Genomic DNA, 18,520 nt, shown 5'->3' with positions numbered 1-18,520 from the left:
AAAAATTGCAAGAAATTAACTTGAAAGCCTACAACTATAATCCTGATGAAACTATCCTTCAAAAACAGAGGCAAGCTTAGCACAGTGGTACATGCCTGTAGTCCCAGCTACTCGGGAGGCTGAGGCAGGAGGACTGCTTGAGCCCAGGAGTTCAAGGCTACAGTGAGCTATGATGGCATCACTGCTCTCCAGCCTGAGCAACAGAGTGCGACTCTGTAATAAAAAAATTTTAAGTGGAGGCAAAGTAAAGATATTTTTGACCCAAAAAACAAAGAAATGAACCCTCAAAATAGTTTTTTCCCATTCATTAAGCAACACCACTACCAAGCCAGAAACCTAGTCATATTTGATTCCTGCAGTTCCTGTACCTCTAACCTTCACCAAGCTGACAGTATGTCCATCTGATTCTCCAAAATACATTCTATCCCGTAACAAGAGCTCACTTACAACAAACTTTCACATGTACCCCTGAACCTAATATAAAAGTTTTAAAAAATATATTTCATCACTATAAAGCAACACAAATTAAAACAATACATCATTTCTTACTCATGAGATAGGCAAACATTTAAAAGTAAGGCAAACACTGTGTGCTCATTACAATGCTGGGAAATCACACTATTCACAAGCCCCTAATGAGAAAGCAATCTGTTATCTATTAAAACTGAAGCATGCCTATAACTCACAACTGCAATTCCAGAAATATACTCTAGATAAACTGTGAGGGGAGAGAAGACTAAGGAGCTCACCTCAGTGCCGTTTGTACCACCACCAGTGTTAACACTGACATTAACAAGTTCAACACAGGGCTAAACCCGGTGGCTCACACCTGTAATCCCAGCACTTTGGGAGGCCAAGGCAGGCGGATCACTTGAGGTCAGGAGTTCGAGATCAGCCTGGCCAACATAGCAAAAACCTGTCTCTATTAAAAATGCAAAAAATTTAGTAGGGCATGGTGTTGCAAGCCTGTAATCCTAGCTACTCAAGTGGCTAAGGCAGAAGAACGGCTTGAACCCGGGAGGTGGAGGTTGCAGTGAGCCAAGATCGCACCACTGTGCTCCAGCCTGGGCAACACAGTGAGGACACTGTCTTCAAAAAAAAAAAAAAAAGTTCAACACAAGACAAGATAGACAAAACGTGATCACAATTAAAATAAACAAGATCTATATATAATCACAAAGATAATCTCTAATGCAAGCTGCAGAAGATTACACACTGTGTGATCTTGGCTTTATAAACTTTTTAAAACAAATTAGGGCCGAGTACGGTTGCTCACACCTGTAATCCCAGCACTTTGGAAGGCCAAGGTGGGCGGATCATCTGAGGTCAGAAGTTCAAGACCAGCCTGTCCAACATGGTGAAACCCCATCTTTACTAAAAATGCAAAAAATTAGCTGGGCATGGTGGCGGGCACCTGTAATCCCAGCTACTCGGGAGGCTGAGGCAGGAGAATCGCTTGAATCAGGGAGGCGGAGGTTGCAGTGAACCAAGATCGCACCATTGCACTCCAGCCTGGGCAACAAGAGCGAAACTCCGTATCAAAAGAGAGGGAAAAAAAAGACCTGTACATTGCTTATGGAGGCACACGCACATCTGTTAAAGTATGAAACATATACCAGGCCAGGCACGGTGGCTCATGCCTGTAATCCAAGCACTTTGGGAGGCCAAAGCGAGTGGATCATTTGTGGTCAGGAGTTCGAGACCAGCCTGGCCAACATGGTGAGATACTGAGATACTGTCTCTACTAAAAATACAAAAATTAGCTGGGTGTAGTGGCGCCCACCTGTAATCCCAGCTACTTGGGAGGCTGAGGCAGAAGAATCGCTTGAACCTAGGAGATGGAGGTTGCAGTGAGCTGAGATCACACCACTGCACTCCAGCCTGGGTGACAGAGTGAGACTCCATCTCAAAAAACAAACAAAAGCACCATACACCAGAGAGCCCCATATCAAATTCATAACGGTTGCCTCTAGGAAACATGAAAGCAAAAAGCAAAAGGACCAAGGATTGCTAGACAAAAGTGACTTCAACTTTATTCAATATTTATTAACAAATATTTACTGAAAGGCTACCATGTCCCAAGCACTGTCCTAGATCTTGGAGATACAACTGTGGATAAAAGCAGAAAATACTCTTACTTTCATAGAACTCACATTCTAAGACAAAAGAAACACATAGATAATAGGTAAGGGGTGACACGTGCTAAGGAAGAAAAATAAAGCTGGTAGTAACAATGAATGTGATTTTAGACAGGTGGTCAAGGAAGACTTCTGTGATAAGGAAACATTTGAGCAGAAACTTGAAAGAGGCAAGAATACACCACATGCAGGTATCTGAGAGGAAACCACTACAGGGGAAGCAAGTGCAAAGGCACTGAGGCAGGAGTGTGCTTGGCAAGGAGACCAATGAGACAGACCAGAGTCAGGGAGGAAACAGGAGAGGAGTGACGGGAAATGTCAGAGATAGCAGGGGACTAGAGTAGTGGTCAAGGGCAGTCCCCAAGGTCAGAATGTTTTTTTACATATTGAAAAGGCTATGGGAAAAAAAAAAAAGACTTGTGACAGAGACCGTATGTGACCCACAAAGCCTACAAGGTTTACTATCTGGCCCTTTTATTAAAAAAAGCTTGGCCGGGCATAGTGGCTCACGCCTGTATTCCCAGCACTTTGGGAGGCCGAGGTGAGCAGATCACGAGGTCAGGAGTTCGAGATCCGCCTGGCCAATATGGTGAAACCCTGTCTCTACTAGAAAAAAAAAAATTTACAAAAAATTAGCCAGGCGTGGTGGCACACGCCTGTAATCCCAGATACTCAGGAGGCTGAGGTAGGAGAATCGCTTGAACCCAGGAGGCAGAGGTTGCAGTGAGCCGAGATCGCTCTACTGCACTCCGGCCCAGGTGACAGAGCAAGACTCCATTTCAAAAAAGAAAAAAGAAGAGCTTGCAGCCTCCTAAACTACAGCGTGTAGGCCACGGTAAGGTCTGAGAATAGGATTCTGAATAAACCGAGGAAAGAGCAAACTTTAAGCGAGGAGTGACATGACCTAAGTGTCAAAGGGAATCGCCCTGGCTGCAGTGTGAACAAGGATGACAATGGGAGAACCGTCATAAGGCTTAAGGCAAAAGAAATGAAAGATGGCACCAAAATTTTGGTCTGAGCAACTGGAAGAACACCACCACAATATACTGAGATGGAGAGACTTACCAGTAATGCTTTATTTTTTAAAAAATAGACCTAAAAAATGCAACAGAACATTGACAGCTATTATGTCAATTCTGAGTAGTGGGAATAAGAGTGCTGGTTTCATTATTCTTTGTATTTTTCTGTATGTTTTATGCAGATGTATTTTATACGTATCTTCCCTCCATATTTTCCACTACCACCCTAACCCACCAAGCCCCTGTAACTCTCACCTGAACCACTGCAACAACTCCCTTCTCCCAAGTCCTCCCTTCTCCTCCTCCAATCCATTCTCCACTCAGGAGTCAAGAATATGCTTCTTTAAAAAGCAGGGGGCAGTGGTTGAGAGTACGGATTCTGAAACAGAAGGCCTGCGTTCGAATCGCAGCTCCACCACTTGCTAGCTGTGAAATCTGAGACAAATTATTTAGCTTCCCTATGCCTCCATTTTCCAATCTGTAAATAGTAATCTTATAAAGAGTTAATAAATTAAGACATAGAAAGTACGAAGGACATACAGCATCAAGCAAATATTAGCTAAAATTATTGAAATGTAAATCAAAGGAGATATTCCTGTTTAAAAATCTTTCATCAGCTTCATGTACTTAGAATAAAATCTGCATTCCTTAGCTACTGAATGCCTGACATGGCCCCAGCCTATCTCTCCCGCTTCACTGTCTGTTCAAGCCACACAAAGCTGCTTTTAATTCTCTAGAATACTCAGCTCTTGCCAGCTCCATGCCTTTCCTTCTGTCTGGTCCACTATCCCTATAGCTTGCACTCGAAGGGCATTTCCTCAGAAGCCTTGCCTGGCCATGGGCTTTCCCTACACTTCTCCCATCCCACACTTTCTCTTCCTCAACCTCTTGTTGATTTCCTTTAACACACCTAGTAATATGTGATTACTTCATAGATAGCTGTTTACCTCTTTTGTCTGTCTCTCCATCTAAACATGAGCTTCATGAACATGGGAAATTTATCTGTGGTATTCACCACCATTAGGCACTGATACAGTTTTGATACATGCCCCGCCCAAATCTCATGTTGAACTGTAATCCCCAATGTTGGAGGGGAGGCAATTGGATCATGGAGGCAGATCCCTCATGGCTCAGTGCTGCCCTTGCAACAGTGAGTAAGGACCCCTGAGAGCTGGTCGTTTAAGGGTGTGGCATTTCTTCCCTCTTGCTCCTGCGCTGGCCATGTGATGTGCCTGATCCTGCTTCACCTTCCACTATGAGTAAAAAGCTCCCTGAGGCCTCCTCGGAAGCCGAGCAGATCCTGGCACCATGCCTGTGCAGGCTGCAGAACCATGAGTCCGTGAAACCTCGTTTCTTTATATACAAGCCAGGCTCAGATATTTCTTTTTTTTTTTTTTTTTTTTTTTTTTTTTTTTTTTTTTGAGACGGAGTCTCGCTTTGTCGCCCAGGCTGGAGTGCAGTGGCCGGATCTCAGCTCACTGCAAGCTCCGCCTCCCGGGTTCACGCCATTCTCCTGCCTCAGCCTCCCGAGTAGCTGGGACTACAGGCGCCCGCCACCTCGCCCGGCTAATTTTTTTGTATTTTTTAGTAGAGACGGGGTTTCACCGTGTTAGCCAGGATGGTCTCGATCTCCTGACCTCGTGATCCACCCGTCTCGGCCTCCCAAAAGTGCTGGGATTACAGGCTTGAGCCACCGTGCCCGGCCTAGATATTTCTTTAGAGCAATGCAAAAACGGCATAACACAGGCACTAATAGCTCTTGTGTCATGCACAGAAGAACCTGGTATTTGGTAGAAACACTATCAACATTTGAGTAAATGACTACAGAAGAATATGCTCTAAGCATAATCTAAAAGCATCCACTTTTTAAACTCTCCAAAGTACAGTAGTTAACTTACTACAGACTGAAAAACAGACAACATTTTATAACCTTACACTGGATATCATGTTATCTTTCTGTTGCTGTCTTCCCAGAATATTTTCTTTGTTTTGAGACCAAGTCTCACTCCGTTGCCAGGCAGTGGCACTATCTCCGCTTACTGCAACCTCTGCCTCCCAGGTTCAAGCAATTCTCCTGCCTCAGCCTCCCGAGCAGCTGGGACTACAGGCCCATGCCACTATGCCCGGCTAATTTTTTTTTTTTTTTTTTTTGAGACGAAGTCTCGCTCTATCGCTGCAAGCTCCGCCTCCCGGGTTCACACCATTCTCCTGCCTCAGCCTCCCGAGTAGCTAGGACTACAGGCGCCCGCCACCTCACCCGGCTAGATTTTTGTACTTTTTTTTTTTTTTAGTAGAGACGGGGTTTCACCGTGTTAGCCAGGATGGTCTCGATCTCCTGACCTCGTGATCCGCCCGTCTCGGCCTCCCAAAGTGCTGGGATTACAGGCTTGAGCCACCGTGCCCGGCCTGCCCGGCTAATTTTTGTATTTTTTAGTAGAGACGGGGTTTCATCATATTGGCCAGGCTGGTCTCGAACTCCTGACCTCATGATCTACCCACCTCAGCCCCCCAAAGTGCTGGGATTACAGGCATGAGCTACTGTGCCCGGCCATATTTTTTAATCTATAAAAATTCCCTCAAAAAAGGTATAAAATGGGTGTTTTCTTACCAGCATACTATTTTTCTATGAAACTGCTTTCCAATTTTAGAAAAAGTAAAGATAGATTATTCAAACTTTTTTGAATTTCAAAAAATAAAAAGGCACACAGTGAAAAGTTTCCTCCCCACATATATTCCCCATCCACTCAGTCCCCATCATCCTCTCCAAACAGGTAACCACTGTTATTGGTTCCTCGTTTCACCTTCCAGGGAATCTGCATGTATCAACCATCACTTCCTCTTTCAAAAAACAAGAATGGGAGCACGCAATGCATATTTTCCTATACTTTGCTCTTGTATTTTTTTTTTTTTTTGAGACAGAGTCTCACTCTGCTGCCCAGACTGGAGTGCAATGGCATAATCTCAGCTCACCGCAACCTCCGCCTCCCAGGCTCAAGCAATTCTCCTGCCTCAGCCTCCCAAGTAGCTGAGATTACAGGTGCATGCCACCAGGCCTGGCTAATTTTTGTATTTTTTTTTTAGTAGAGACAGAGTTTACCATGTTGGCCAGGCTGATCTCGAACTCCTGACCTCAAATGACCCACCCGCCTCGGCCTCCCAAAGTGCTGGGATTATAGGTGTGAGCCACCGCACCCAGCCTGCTCTTGTAACTTAACAAGATATTTTGGAGATCTCTCCACGTCAACTAAGAAAAGAGCTTCCTCGTTCCTTTCTACAACTTTACAACCTCATTAACCATCTGGGTATGGACTTATCTGATAAGTTCCCTGCTTGCTGATGGACACTCAAGGCAATAAATAATCTCGTACCTATGTTATCTCACACGTGTACAAATATATCTGCAGGTTAAATTCCTAGAACTGGATTGCTGGGTCAAAGGATTTACACGCCTATAATTTTTAAAGCTACTGCCTAAAGTACTTGTATCTATCAGGGTCCACCCAGAGAAAGAGACATCCAGAGCAACCATCCCTTTAAGAATCTGATATAGAGGGAATTTAATATAAGGAATTAGTGACAGGCGTGTTGGAAAAACTGAAAAGCCAAACAGGAAATGATAACCCAGAGATTAGCAACAGCAAGCTGCTGTTACCACTTCTCAAATAGAGAGTAAAAGGGAGGAGGTATTTCCAAGACTCAAAGACTAGGACCAAGGGGCAGAAGCTGGAGCCAAAAGGAGACAAGGCACCTGCCAGAGACTCTGCCTGAGGCAGACCCAGGGGAAATAACCTGTTTTCGTCCTTCCTCCTGCCATTCCTCCTGCCAGTGGCTCCCAGTGGCCAATCCCAGCCGGAAGCCAGCTGACCAAGGGCCTGGGAAATGTTGCCTGCAGGGGTGAGTCTCTGCAGGGAAAGGGCAAGAAATGGACCTGAGCCAACAGGACATGGGCTGGCCCTGCCTGTGACTAATTTACACTCCTACCCATCAATGTTTGAAATGGCCTTGCCGTTCAAACGTTTCAAACTGGAAACAGACTTTTCACACTTGGGGGTTATCGCCTGTCTGAAGGTGAAAGGTGGGAGCTCAGTCTAGTCTTAATTTGCATGTATTTTATTATGAACAAGGCTCAGCATCTCTTCACCTGAAGCACAGACACCTACACTGATCAGGGAGTGAAGGGGGCAGAGAGAGGAATGCCAATTAGAGTTAATTCACCTCGTCTGCCAGGGATGATCCATTCAGGACCATACATCAGACAGATGCCCAAAGAGGGCATGAAAACAATCCCAACGGGCCAAACTAGTCAGCCACCCTCCAAGTAGAGACTTAGCTGAAGAACTGCTCTCGAAAAACTGAAAGGCAACAAAGTCCCAAAGGAATTAAAGTGCCTTAACTATACTCTGCACACACTGTAAGGAACAATGTGTTCTCCTAATCTTGTAACCCCCTACTCCCTCCTCTTGTAACTGCCTTCCAGCCATTCACGCCACCATCCTCTCTCTCCTTATCTTGCATTGAAAGAACAATACAGTGGACAAAAAGCTAAATTAACTTATAAAAACAGCAAGTAGGAATCCATTTTTTAAGTCTTTTAATCTGACCATTAACAAAAAAAGACCTTTTCAATTATCTTTGGCCTCTGCGATAACTACTGTTGGAATAGATTATTTACCCTATCTTTTAAACAAGCCGAACTGACTCCCCCAGATACTGTTCAACATTATGTACCATACTCTAAAAATATACCAAAAAATGTTATGCTTTATAATCTGCTGGCAACTGAAAACGGTTTTCTTTCAAAGAGCTGAACTTTATTTTTTTAAACATGAATTTTAAAGCATTTTTTAAAAATCTAAATGGTATTAACTGTAAAGAGATATGTTAACTTCAAAACTTCCAACCGCCAAGAGTTAAATATAAGCACATAAAGTTTATACAATAATTACAATATCACTCATATTTCAAAACGTTTTCACCTGTTTCAAAAATAAATATCCTAATATTGCCAAAAATATTTTTAAGTGTCTGTCACACAGCAAGGGAGAAAGCTACTAATAAACTAAATCAATAAAGGTTAAAAGTTATTTTCCAGCACCTAACATGCTGGCTGGCATTTTGATGGGCAATCAATAAATAAATCCTCATTGTTGAATGTTCCAGTGAGATGAATTAAATGATACACTTAAAACATTCATGTCTTTGACGAGTTTTTTTTCAAATCTGAAATACACACTTATTTCAGAAACTTGGAAAATATAAAAAGAAAATAATCCATGTCACTAATTTTTATGTTGTTTAGACCATGATGTATAAAACGGCTTATTTTAATGGTTGTAAAATACTTCAATAAACTTCCCATAATTTACCTCACCATGCCCCTACTCTTGGCATTGCTGTTTCCAATGTTTTGCTATTATAAACAGCATAATACACATCTTTATATGTGAGGGGTTTAAGGTTGTTACCCTGTGATATATTCCCAGAAGAGATATTAACAACCCAAGGACAGTTTTAAGACTTTTGATATTTAATATCATGCTTTGTTACAGTACTCAAGATCTGCAAATTGCTGGAGCACATTAAAGCCGCCTTTTTTCCTCTTTATGCCTGCTTTTATCTTCAAGTCTACACTTCTTTACTCACAAAGCCCAAAGCACCTTACAAACAAAACTGCCAAGCCAGCTAGCTGCCTTGACGCTAATGTCCAACGTTTGCATATTACAGTTGTCTTTCTTTTCTAACAAGGGAAAACTGCTATGCCCAAATTGTGACAGGCAGGAAACACGACATCCACCGGGAATCCATTCCTTAGGATCTCATGGCTCCAGACGGACAGCCTGACTGTAGGAGGGTTCGCAACTCGGCTCCTTCGTTCCACAGCGCTCCCTTTTCATCAACACACCCACTCGGTGCCACAGTGCTACCCCAGCTTCAACTATGCGAACTGAACTCGCCAAATGCCATGACGGGTGCCAACTTCCCACCATCCTGGCTGCATCGCGTCTTTCAGCAAAAAAAAAAATCACCCTCTGAGCAGCACTTGAATTCTAGAAGGCACCTTGATGATGAACCACTTCATCCTGAAGCATTCAATCCTGCTGATTCTTACAGGCAGCTGCTCCGGCAGCCTGTAATTAAGATTTCTCTAAACTGCTCCCTTATTACATGGGGTTCTGATGATTCTGATGATTTCTCTGTCAGCTCAAAGGAGATCTTTAGGAAAAAAAAAAAAAAGTCTAGAGAACCTCAACTTCAGCTGTTCCTGTAAAAACACGGGCATTAACCCTTTGCTTTCCAAAGCGAACACCCACTCCATACAGAGGCACGTTCTTCTGTTTTTAAAATCTAATTCCCAGCATGACCTAGCAGTCATTTGTATTCCACGAAATAATTTCCAACAAACACGATTCCTCCAGCAAGAGGAAACCGAACGTCAGGCACAAGACCACCTGGGCCACGCCGGGCACCGATCCGACCCACTCGGGAGCACACGGGGCTCCGGGCACACCTGGCTCTCCGGTCTCGCCTCGGTGCTGGGTGCAGCTCGTGACCCCCACCCTCGACCCCACGGAGTTTTTTGCTCACTCTGTCGCGTCTGCCGTTTCCTAAAACGTCTACCCTGACCTGGACTCCAGCTGGCCCCCTCCCCGTTCGAGCAAATCCAGCGACCGTTTCTGACCCAAAGCCAAGCAGACTGTCACGCTTTCCAACCGTTCCCCGGCCCTCCCCTCCTGTACCCCCGAGGAGCCTCCAGTGCAAAACTTTCCCCTCCCGGTTTCCCACCGGCTCAGCCGCTTCCGCCCACCTGAGCTGAAAGGGGGCGTCCGAAACGCCGGACTCCGGAGGGCGTGGACGCCCTTGGCGACAAGATGCGGGGAAGGTCGCCCCGCAAGGTCCCCCGCCCCAGAGGGGCGGCCCCCGAATCCCGGCCCGAGACTCCGGGGCGACCCCGGCCCGCAGCAGCCCTGGCCTGGTACCCAGACCCTCGCCAGCGGTGGACGGCGACCCCGGCCCGCCCCCTCCCTTGGGCCCCCGGAGACCCCGCCGCGGCCCCGGCCCGGCGCGCCTCAGGCCTCCAGCAGGCGCCGCCGCCGCTGCCGCTGCCTCCGACCCCCTCTCCTCCGGCGACCCCCGGTCCCCGGCCCCCGACCCCAGGCCGCCCGCAAGCCCGCCACACCTCCGACACTCACCGCCACCACCCTCGCCGCCGCCGTCTTCATCCATCTTGAGGCCACTCTCGCAGCCGGCGAGCCGGAGGCCGGCAACAGAGGGGCCGAGGGCTGGGGACGCCGCCGGAGCGAGCGCGCGGAAGACCGGGCGGCTCCTCAGCTCGCGGCCCGGGTCGCGGCCGGGCCTCCTCCCGCCGGGCGGGGCCTCGCTGTTCGGCGTGCCGTCACGTGACCCATGCCCCGCCTCTGCTCGCAGTGGGTGGGGCGTGGGGCCGCGCGGCCCCGCCCTCTGGGACCGGCCGGGCCCGGCGGCGTCTGTGCTGGGGGAGGCGGTAGACCCCGCCCCTGGGGTGCGGGCCGACGTGGTGCGAGTGAAACGAAGCCCCCTCGCCCTCAGCATTCCAGTAGCCTGCGGACGGGCGTGGGGCCCCGGACACTGGAACGCAACACTCTGCAAAACCCAGTGGCCAGGGGTGCAACATACACGTGCACTGGGGGTAAAAGATCAGGAAACGAACGCATTCAGAAGTCAGGCCTGGCTAAGCTCGGTGGTTCACACCTGTATTCCAATACTTTGAGAGGCCGAGGTGGGAGGATGGCTAGAGACCAGAAGTTGGAGACTAGCCCCGGTAACATAGCGAGACCCCGTCTCTAGAGAAAATTTTTTTGATTACCTGGGCATGGTGGCCTGTGCTTGTAGTTCCAGCTACTGGGGAGGCTGAGGTATGAGGTCACGTCAGTTGAGCCCAGTAGGCAAAGGCTGCAGTGAGTTATCATTGCATCACTGCACTCCAGTCTGGGTGGCAGAGTGAGACCCTGTCTCAAAAAAACAGAAAAAGATCAGGCCTTCTCCTTCCTAAGACATGCATGTCAGAATAATTCCAGTCTTTCAGCTGTCTTATATATATTGGAGGCTCTCCTCCTTCCCTCCTGGTGAGTGCATGTTTAAATTAACAAAATGCAGGGCTTGTAAATGAACGTGGTCGTGAGATTAGAACGGAATCCCAGTCCAACACACCTAGGGCTCAGCTCTCAAAGGGCATTGTAGGCGTTGGCCAATCTGGCAGCTAATGCCCTTGGAGTTTAGCGCCGGTCTCCCTTGGAGAGCTGCCAGCTGTCCTGGATTTATGATGCAGAAGGAGCTCTGAATTCAATTTCCCTTGGGCACAGCCAGGGTCCTCAGCGCGGGCCTCCTGGGCAGAAGGCCTCCCCTGGCCCCTGCTCCACATCGATGGATCTCCTCCCTCACTCCCCATATCTCGCTTCCAGTAACTCCTGAAGCATTGCTTGTGGCCCCTCCCAAGCCTTTCTGCTGGAACTCAATTGCATTAAAGAAAAGCAAACATTGTAATGGAGGAGATAGCTCATCTCTAATATAATTTTCCAGCAACTGTTTTATATTTACAAGCTGTCCATTGAACCAAAGGATCCTTCCGTTGTCATCTATCAAAGTGGACAACTTTCACCTTTTGGTTCAAGGTTGCAGGATGATTTCAAAGTTCAATCTCCTAATAACCTCAAGAATTAAACACCAAGCATTCTCGTGCAACCAAAGCCACGAGGGACACTTTTTTTTTTTTTCTCCCGAGACCAGGTCTCGCTCTTTTGCCCAGTCTGGAGTGCAATGTCTCGAGTGATCCTCACACTTCAGCCTCCCAAATAGCTGGGACCATAGGTACACGCCACCACGCGTCGGCTAATTTTTGTATTCTTTTGTAGAGACGAGATCTTGCAACATTGCCCAGGCTTGTCTCAAATTTCTGGCCTCAAGCAATCCTCCCACCTTGGCCTCCCGAAGTGCTGGGATTACAGGCATGAGCCACCGCACCCAGCCAAGGGACACTTCTGCGTGCAAAGGTGTTTGATGGCTTGAGCGACAAAGAGTCACCAGAAAAGGGATCTGGGAGTCAGGAGATGTAGGGTTCAACCCCCAACCCCCAGACTCGGCTTCCTGATCTTGTTCCCATCAGCTTTGTTATCTTGGAGATAAGAGCTTAGTTACGGAGAAAAAATGACAGTATTACTTTGAACTTGATAATGAGATATGTGGAGCTTTGAACTCAAAGATACTATCAATTATAAATGCTTTTTCATGCCAATTCTTAATTCTTTAGGTGTCTTAGAATGTGATCCACAGGTGCTTTTTTTTCTCAGAGTTTTAATCTGAAAGTGGCTTCTCTGATCTCCATCTAATCAGACTAAAGCACAGCCCAGTTACATAAGCAGGATATTATATTATCCCCATAGTTTAGCCTGGGCTTGCATTTCAACAAATTCTGCAAAAACATTGGGGGATAAAGGCTTTGGGTGTCATCTGTGCACTTTAATGGGGAAATTGGAAGACTTCAAAATCTTCACAACTCGAAGGAATTAATATCTAATGGAAAAATTAGATATTTGCAAAAAGAAGTGTTTTCCAGCATCTCTCAAATCCCACCAAGATAGCAATGATCTAATCTGCTTACACACATATTATCTCTACATACGGGAACATTAACTATTTTCGTTATCCACTAAGATAGGCACTCACTTTATGCATAGTTTATGAGTGGTTTGCTCAGATGTTGAAAGTTTTATAAGTGAATTTGTAAGGAAAATAATTCATGCAGCAGGCAACACTGCAGAATAACAAATATTAAACCCAATTATTAAATCATCGCAATCATTTGGTCAGATGATAAATATTTAGGCACCTCCTGTATTCCAGACACTGTCCTAGGTGCTGGGAAAATGATGAAAAAGATAAATTCAGTCCCCAGGATTTTTTTTTTTTTTTTTTTTTTTTGACACGGAGTGTCGTTCTGTCATCCAGGCTGGAGTGCAGTGGCGCAATCTTGGCTCACTGCAAGCTCTGCCTCCCATGTTCTGGCCATTCTCCTGCCTCAGCCTCCCGAATAGCTGGGACTACAGCTACAGGCGCCTGCCACCACACCCAGCTAATTTTTTGTATGTTTAGTAGAGATGGGGTTTCATTGTGTTAACCAGGATGGTCTCAATCTCCTGACCTCATGATCCACCCTCCTTGGCCTCCCAAAGTGCTGGGATTACAAGCGTGAGCCACCACGTCCGGCCCAGTCCCCAGGTTTATGGAACGGATGGCCTAGAAGGAATACAGCCATTAAGCAAATAAATATTGAATTGTAATTTTCACATCTGACTCTGTAGACTTTCTCATAGTATTTGCTGTTTCATGTGAATTGGCTTTGCAGCCTTAAAACTGCTTTAGGGGCTGGGCGCAGTGGCTCATGCCTGTAATCTCAGCACTTTGGGAGGCTGAGGCTGGCAGATCACGAGGTCAAGAGTTTGAGACCCGCCTGGCCAACATGATCAAACCCCATCTTTACCAAAAATATAAAAAATTAGCTGGGCATGGCCAGGCATGGTGGCTCATGCCTGTAATCCCAGCACTTTGGAGGCTGAGCTGGGCAGACCACTTGAAGTCAGGAATTCGAGACCAGCCTGGCCAACATGGTGAAACCCCATCTCTACTAAAACTGCAAAAATTAGCCAGGTGTGGTGGCAGGCGCCTGTAACCCCAGCTACTCAGGAAACTGAGGCAGGAGAATCACTGGAACCCAGGGAGTGGAGGTTGCAGTGAGCCGAGATCGTGCCACTGCACTCCAGCATGGGCGACAAGAGCGAGACTCCATCTCAAAAAAAAAAATTGTAATTTTGACATCTGACTCTGTAGACTTTCTCATAGTATTTGCTATTTCACGTGAATTGGCTTTGCAGACTTAAAAGTGCTTCAGGGCTGGGCATAGTGACTCATGCCTGTAATCCCAGCACTTTCAGAGGCCAAGGCAGGGGGATCGCTTGAGCCCAGGAGTTCAGGACCAGCCTGGGCAACATAGCAAACCATATCTCTACAAAACAATAAAATAAAACATAAATCACACCTGTAATCCCAGCACTTTGGGAGGACGAAGCAGGTGGATCCTTTGAGCTCAGGAGATCGAGATCAGCCTGGGCAACATGGCAAAACCCCATCTCTACAAAAAATACAAAATCTAATTAGCTGAGCATGGTGACACAAGCCTGTAGTCCCAGCTACTTGGGAGGCTGAGGTAGGAGGATCGCTTGAGCCTGGAATGCAGAGGTTGCAGTGAGTGGAGATCGCACCACTGCACTCCACCCTGGGTTACAGAGCCAGACCCTGTCTCAGGAAAAAAAAAAAAAAAAAGTATTAGCCGGGTGAGGTGGTGCACACTTGTAGTCCCAGCTACTCAGGAGGCTAAGCCCAGAGGTTGAGGCTGCAGTGAGCCGTAATCCCAACACCGTACTTCAACCTGGGCAACAGAGTGAGACCCTATCTCAAAACAAAACAAAACAAAAAAACTCCTTCAGGACACAGACCTTTATCCTGTCTCTGCTGTCTGCTGCAGGGTGAGGCCATGTCAAAAAAGCGACAACAACAATATTTGTTACCACTGCTGGATGAATAGGGCCATCAAAAATGGGAAACATTTTGAAAACATGTTGAAATCCAGTTATCAGCATTTTGACCACTGCAGAAATAGTTTAAGAAATCGAGAATGTGAACATTCCGGAAAGGTTAGAGGACTTCTTCTTTGAGCATTCATCCATCCTCCAAGTGAAAGTCTGTGAAATCAGACAGAAGTGTCCTCTCCCAGCGCTGAGGGTCCCAAGAGCCAAAACCCTGCCAAGTTTCTTGATGCTTGGCCATAAAGAGGCTTCCCGAGCTACCCAGGCTAGAGCTACTCCAGACCCTGCCTGCAGCAGCTCTCATCTCCCCTGCTAACGATTAAGAAATGCAGGCACGGCCGGGCACGGTGGCTCACGCCTGTAATCCCAGCACTTTGGGAGGCCGAGGCGGGCGGATCACAAGATCAGGAGTTCGAGACCACGGTGAAACCCCGTCTCTACTAAAAATACAAAAAAATTAGCTGGGCGCAGTGGCGGGCGCCTGTGGTCCCAGCTACTTGGGAGACTGAGGCAGGAGAATGGCAGGAACCTGGGAGGCGGAGCTTGCAGTGAGCCCAGATCGCGTCACTGCACTCCAGCCAGGGGAACAGAGCGAGACTCCGTCTCAAAAAAAAAAAAAAAAAAAAAAAGAAATGCAGGCACAAATGTGACTGTCAGCAGATGGGGACTCAAGTAATCTGTTACATCGGGGAACTGTCGCAGTCCGGAGAAGACACGCACTGTGGCTAGCTCACTGTCACCTTACAGGTAGGAAAGGAAAGGAATGTTTTCTGCAACCTAATTTCATTTAGGAAGGAAAACATCTCATTGGAATGGAGATGATCTCGTGCAAATTAACATGCTCCATTCTGCTCAGGCAAATGACAGGGGTCCAAGAGTTAAGTCACATCCTTATTAAATTTTCAAAAGCCCAGACATTCCAACCTTCACAATACTCTGTCTCTCTTTCCAGCCGTTCAATGCTGTCCACCTTGGCCTTATTCTTCTATCCCCAGAATAATCCACACAATTGACATCAGTTCCCTGGCCTCACATTACCAAGGGCAGCTTAATTCCTTTTAGATTGATTAGTGACTTGCATTTTTGTAAGAACAAAAGGTAGTCAGATTTCTCTATAGTAAACTTGGAACAAATAATTTGACCACAGTTTGAACTATTTGTCATTGGAAGAAAAACATTATATCCACTCAAAACAGCCTCAGTACTAAGAGTTATTATATACAAGGTGTTTTCTATAGTACTAAAAACGGTTATTCTTATCTACTTATTATTTTTTTTGAGAGAGTGTCTCGCTCTGTTGCCCAGGCTAGAGTGCAGTGGTGCGATCACAGTTCATTGCAGCCTCAAACTCCTGGCCTCAAACAACCCTCCCATCTCAGCCTCCCGGGAAACTGGGACCAGAGGCAAGCACCACCACACCCAGCTAATTTTTTATTTTATTTTTATTTTTGTAGATTCTCACTGTGTTGCCCAGATTGGTCCTGAACTCCTGGGCTCAAGCAATCCTCCTGCTTCAGCCTTGCAAAGTGCTGGGATTGCGGGTGTGAGCCACTGCACCTGGCCTGGTTCTTCATTTTTATATGTCCCTGACCTACTAACATCAACAAAAAAAATTAATTTAAAAAATTAAGTTGGTCAGAGTCTGCAGCATGCAGCTTAAAATCATCAAGAGAATCCATCCTGGGATGCAGAGTGTACTACTGGACAGGCAATTAAAAAGAAAAAGGGTGAAAATGACAACCAACAAGATGTAGCACATCTGTGTCTGCGATCATGGTTCTTGGAATAGAAAATGTGCTCCAAGGCCGGGCGCGGTGGCTCAATGCCCGTAATCCCAGCACTTTGGAAGGCTGAAGCAGGCAGATCACGGGGTCAGGAGTTCCAAATGAGCTTGACCAACATGGAGAAACCCCATCTCTACTAAAAAATTAGCCGGGCTACAAAAATTAGCCGGGCTTGGTGACGCACGCCTGTAATCCCAGCTACTCAGGAAGCTGAGGTGCCAAGAGGCGGCGGTTGCAGTGAGCTGAGATTGCGCCACTGCATTCCAGCCTGGGAGACAGAGCGAGGCTCCGTCTCAAAAAATAAAGTGCTCCTAGCCAGCAATCAAGCGTCCGAACACCAGTCACAGGGCATTGTCAGCTGGAGGGCCTAACGGCACCCAAGCCAATGTGATACTGTAATTTGGCTTACAGGACAGCAAAAGCCATCCATGAGTTCTGGTCATTACACCAAGTAATGACCCGTAATTGTCACTGGGTCCCACCCATGATATATCACAAGGTACCACCTAGGCTCTAAAATCAGATGGCCCAGACACTTTTGTTTCTTGGCTGTGTGACCTTGGGCAAGTTGCTTCACCTCTCTGTGCCCTAGTTCCTGTGAAATTTCTGTGAAATGGAAGTAACAACAACCCTGGCCCATACAGGTACTGCGAGAACTAGATGCTGTTGTATACAGTGTGTAGCACACAATAAGCACTCAATAAACACTCGTCATTGTTATCCACAGAAGTAGGAAGTTTTCTCCACCTCTGATTCACAAGCCGGAGGGAATCTGTCTGCCCAGCTGGGAGGCAAAGCTGAGTTTCGGTGAGGGCTCCCTCCTTCCACCGCCACGTTCTCGTTGCTGTCTCTCCCTCCAAGTCTGCCTTTTGGAACTCACCCCTGCCATGGTCCGTGGTCCCTGTTTATGTGTCTCCACTGCATACCTCATCAGTCTGCCAAATAACTAGGTTCTTAGGGCCACAGACACACGTGTGCGTTTTCATAAGGGAATCTGGGGACTCCAAGCCTCCTCTTTTTGTTAGTTTCTTGATTCAGCAACCTGCTTCTGGACAGGCATGGTGGTGCATGTCTGTAATCCCAGCACTTCGGGAGGTTGAGGATTGCTTGAGGCTAGGAGGTCAAGGTCAGCCCGGGTAACAGAGTAAGACCTTGTTGCTACAAACAAAACCAAACCTATTTCTTAGCCTCTCTACCACATAGACCCTGGGTATTCAACAGAAGACAGCAGACAATGACTTTTTAATTTTTATTTATTTATTTATTTATTTATTTTTGAGACAGGGTGTCAGGCCCAAGCTGGAGCGCAATAGTGTAACCATGGCTCACCGCAGCCTCAGCCTTGCCAGCTCAAGCGATCCTCCCACCTCAGCCTCCTGAGTAGCTGACAGGGGCACACCACCACACCTGGCTAATTTTCAAAAACCGTTTGCAGACACGAGGTCTCGGTATGTTGCCCAAAGTGAGCTCAAACTTCTGAGCTGAAGTGATCCTCCCACACTGGCTTCCTGAAGTTCTAGGATGACAGGCCTGAGCCACCGTGCCCAGGCAGTCAGTGACCTACCTTCAGTGAAGGACTTGTCAGAACCCAACACCTGGAATCACTGTGAGAGCCCCGGAAACCTTCAACACCCTTACAGCGGCCAACTCTCCTTCGCTTAGAAAAGTTTAAAAAGAGACCAGCCTGGGCAACATAGTGAGACCCTGTCTCTACAAAAGATTTAAAAATTAGCTAGGTGTGGTGTCATACACTTGTACTCCCAGCTACTTGGGAGACTGAGATGGGAGGATTGGTTGAGTCCAGGACTTTCAGGCTGCAGTGAGCTGTGATCACGCCACTACTGCATTCCAGCCTGGCAACAGAGTGAGACTCCGCCTAAAAAAAAAAATATGTCTATATAGAAAAAATGTCTACATAGAAAATTCCAGTTGGGTGTGGTGTCTCACGCCTGTAATCCCAGCAC

At 46.8% G+C, this 18,520-nt stretch overlaps 1 protein-coding gene across 2 annotated transcripts in view; it reads right to left on the bottom strand.

Annotated features, from left to right (window-relative positions):
* CYTH3 (cytohesin 3) overlaps window positions 1–10,541 on the bottom strand; it is a 115,194-nt gene extending 104,653 nt beyond the window's left edge. For both annotated transcript variants that reach the window (XM_001109483.5, XM_015133265.3), the window contains exon 1: window positions 10,348–10,541. In XM_001109483.5, the coding sequence (XP_001109483.3) occupies window positions 10,348–10,381 (34 nt within the window). In that variant the 5' untranslated portion in view covers window positions 10,382–10,541. The remainder of the gene's footprint in view (window positions 1–10,347) is intronic.
* Between the last annotated feature and the right edge of the window lie 7,979 nt (window positions 10,542–18,520).

Source organism: Macaca mulatta, chromosome 3 (assembly GCF_049350105.2).
Source record: "Macaca mulatta isolate MMU2019108-1 chromosome 3, T2T-MMU8v2.0, whole genome shotgun sequence".
NCBI lineage: Eukaryota > Metazoa > Chordata > Mammalia > Primates > Cercopithecidae > Macaca > Macaca mulatta.
Note: the sequence above shows the minus strand (reverse complement) of the source record. Positions and strands in the feature narration are given on the sequence as shown.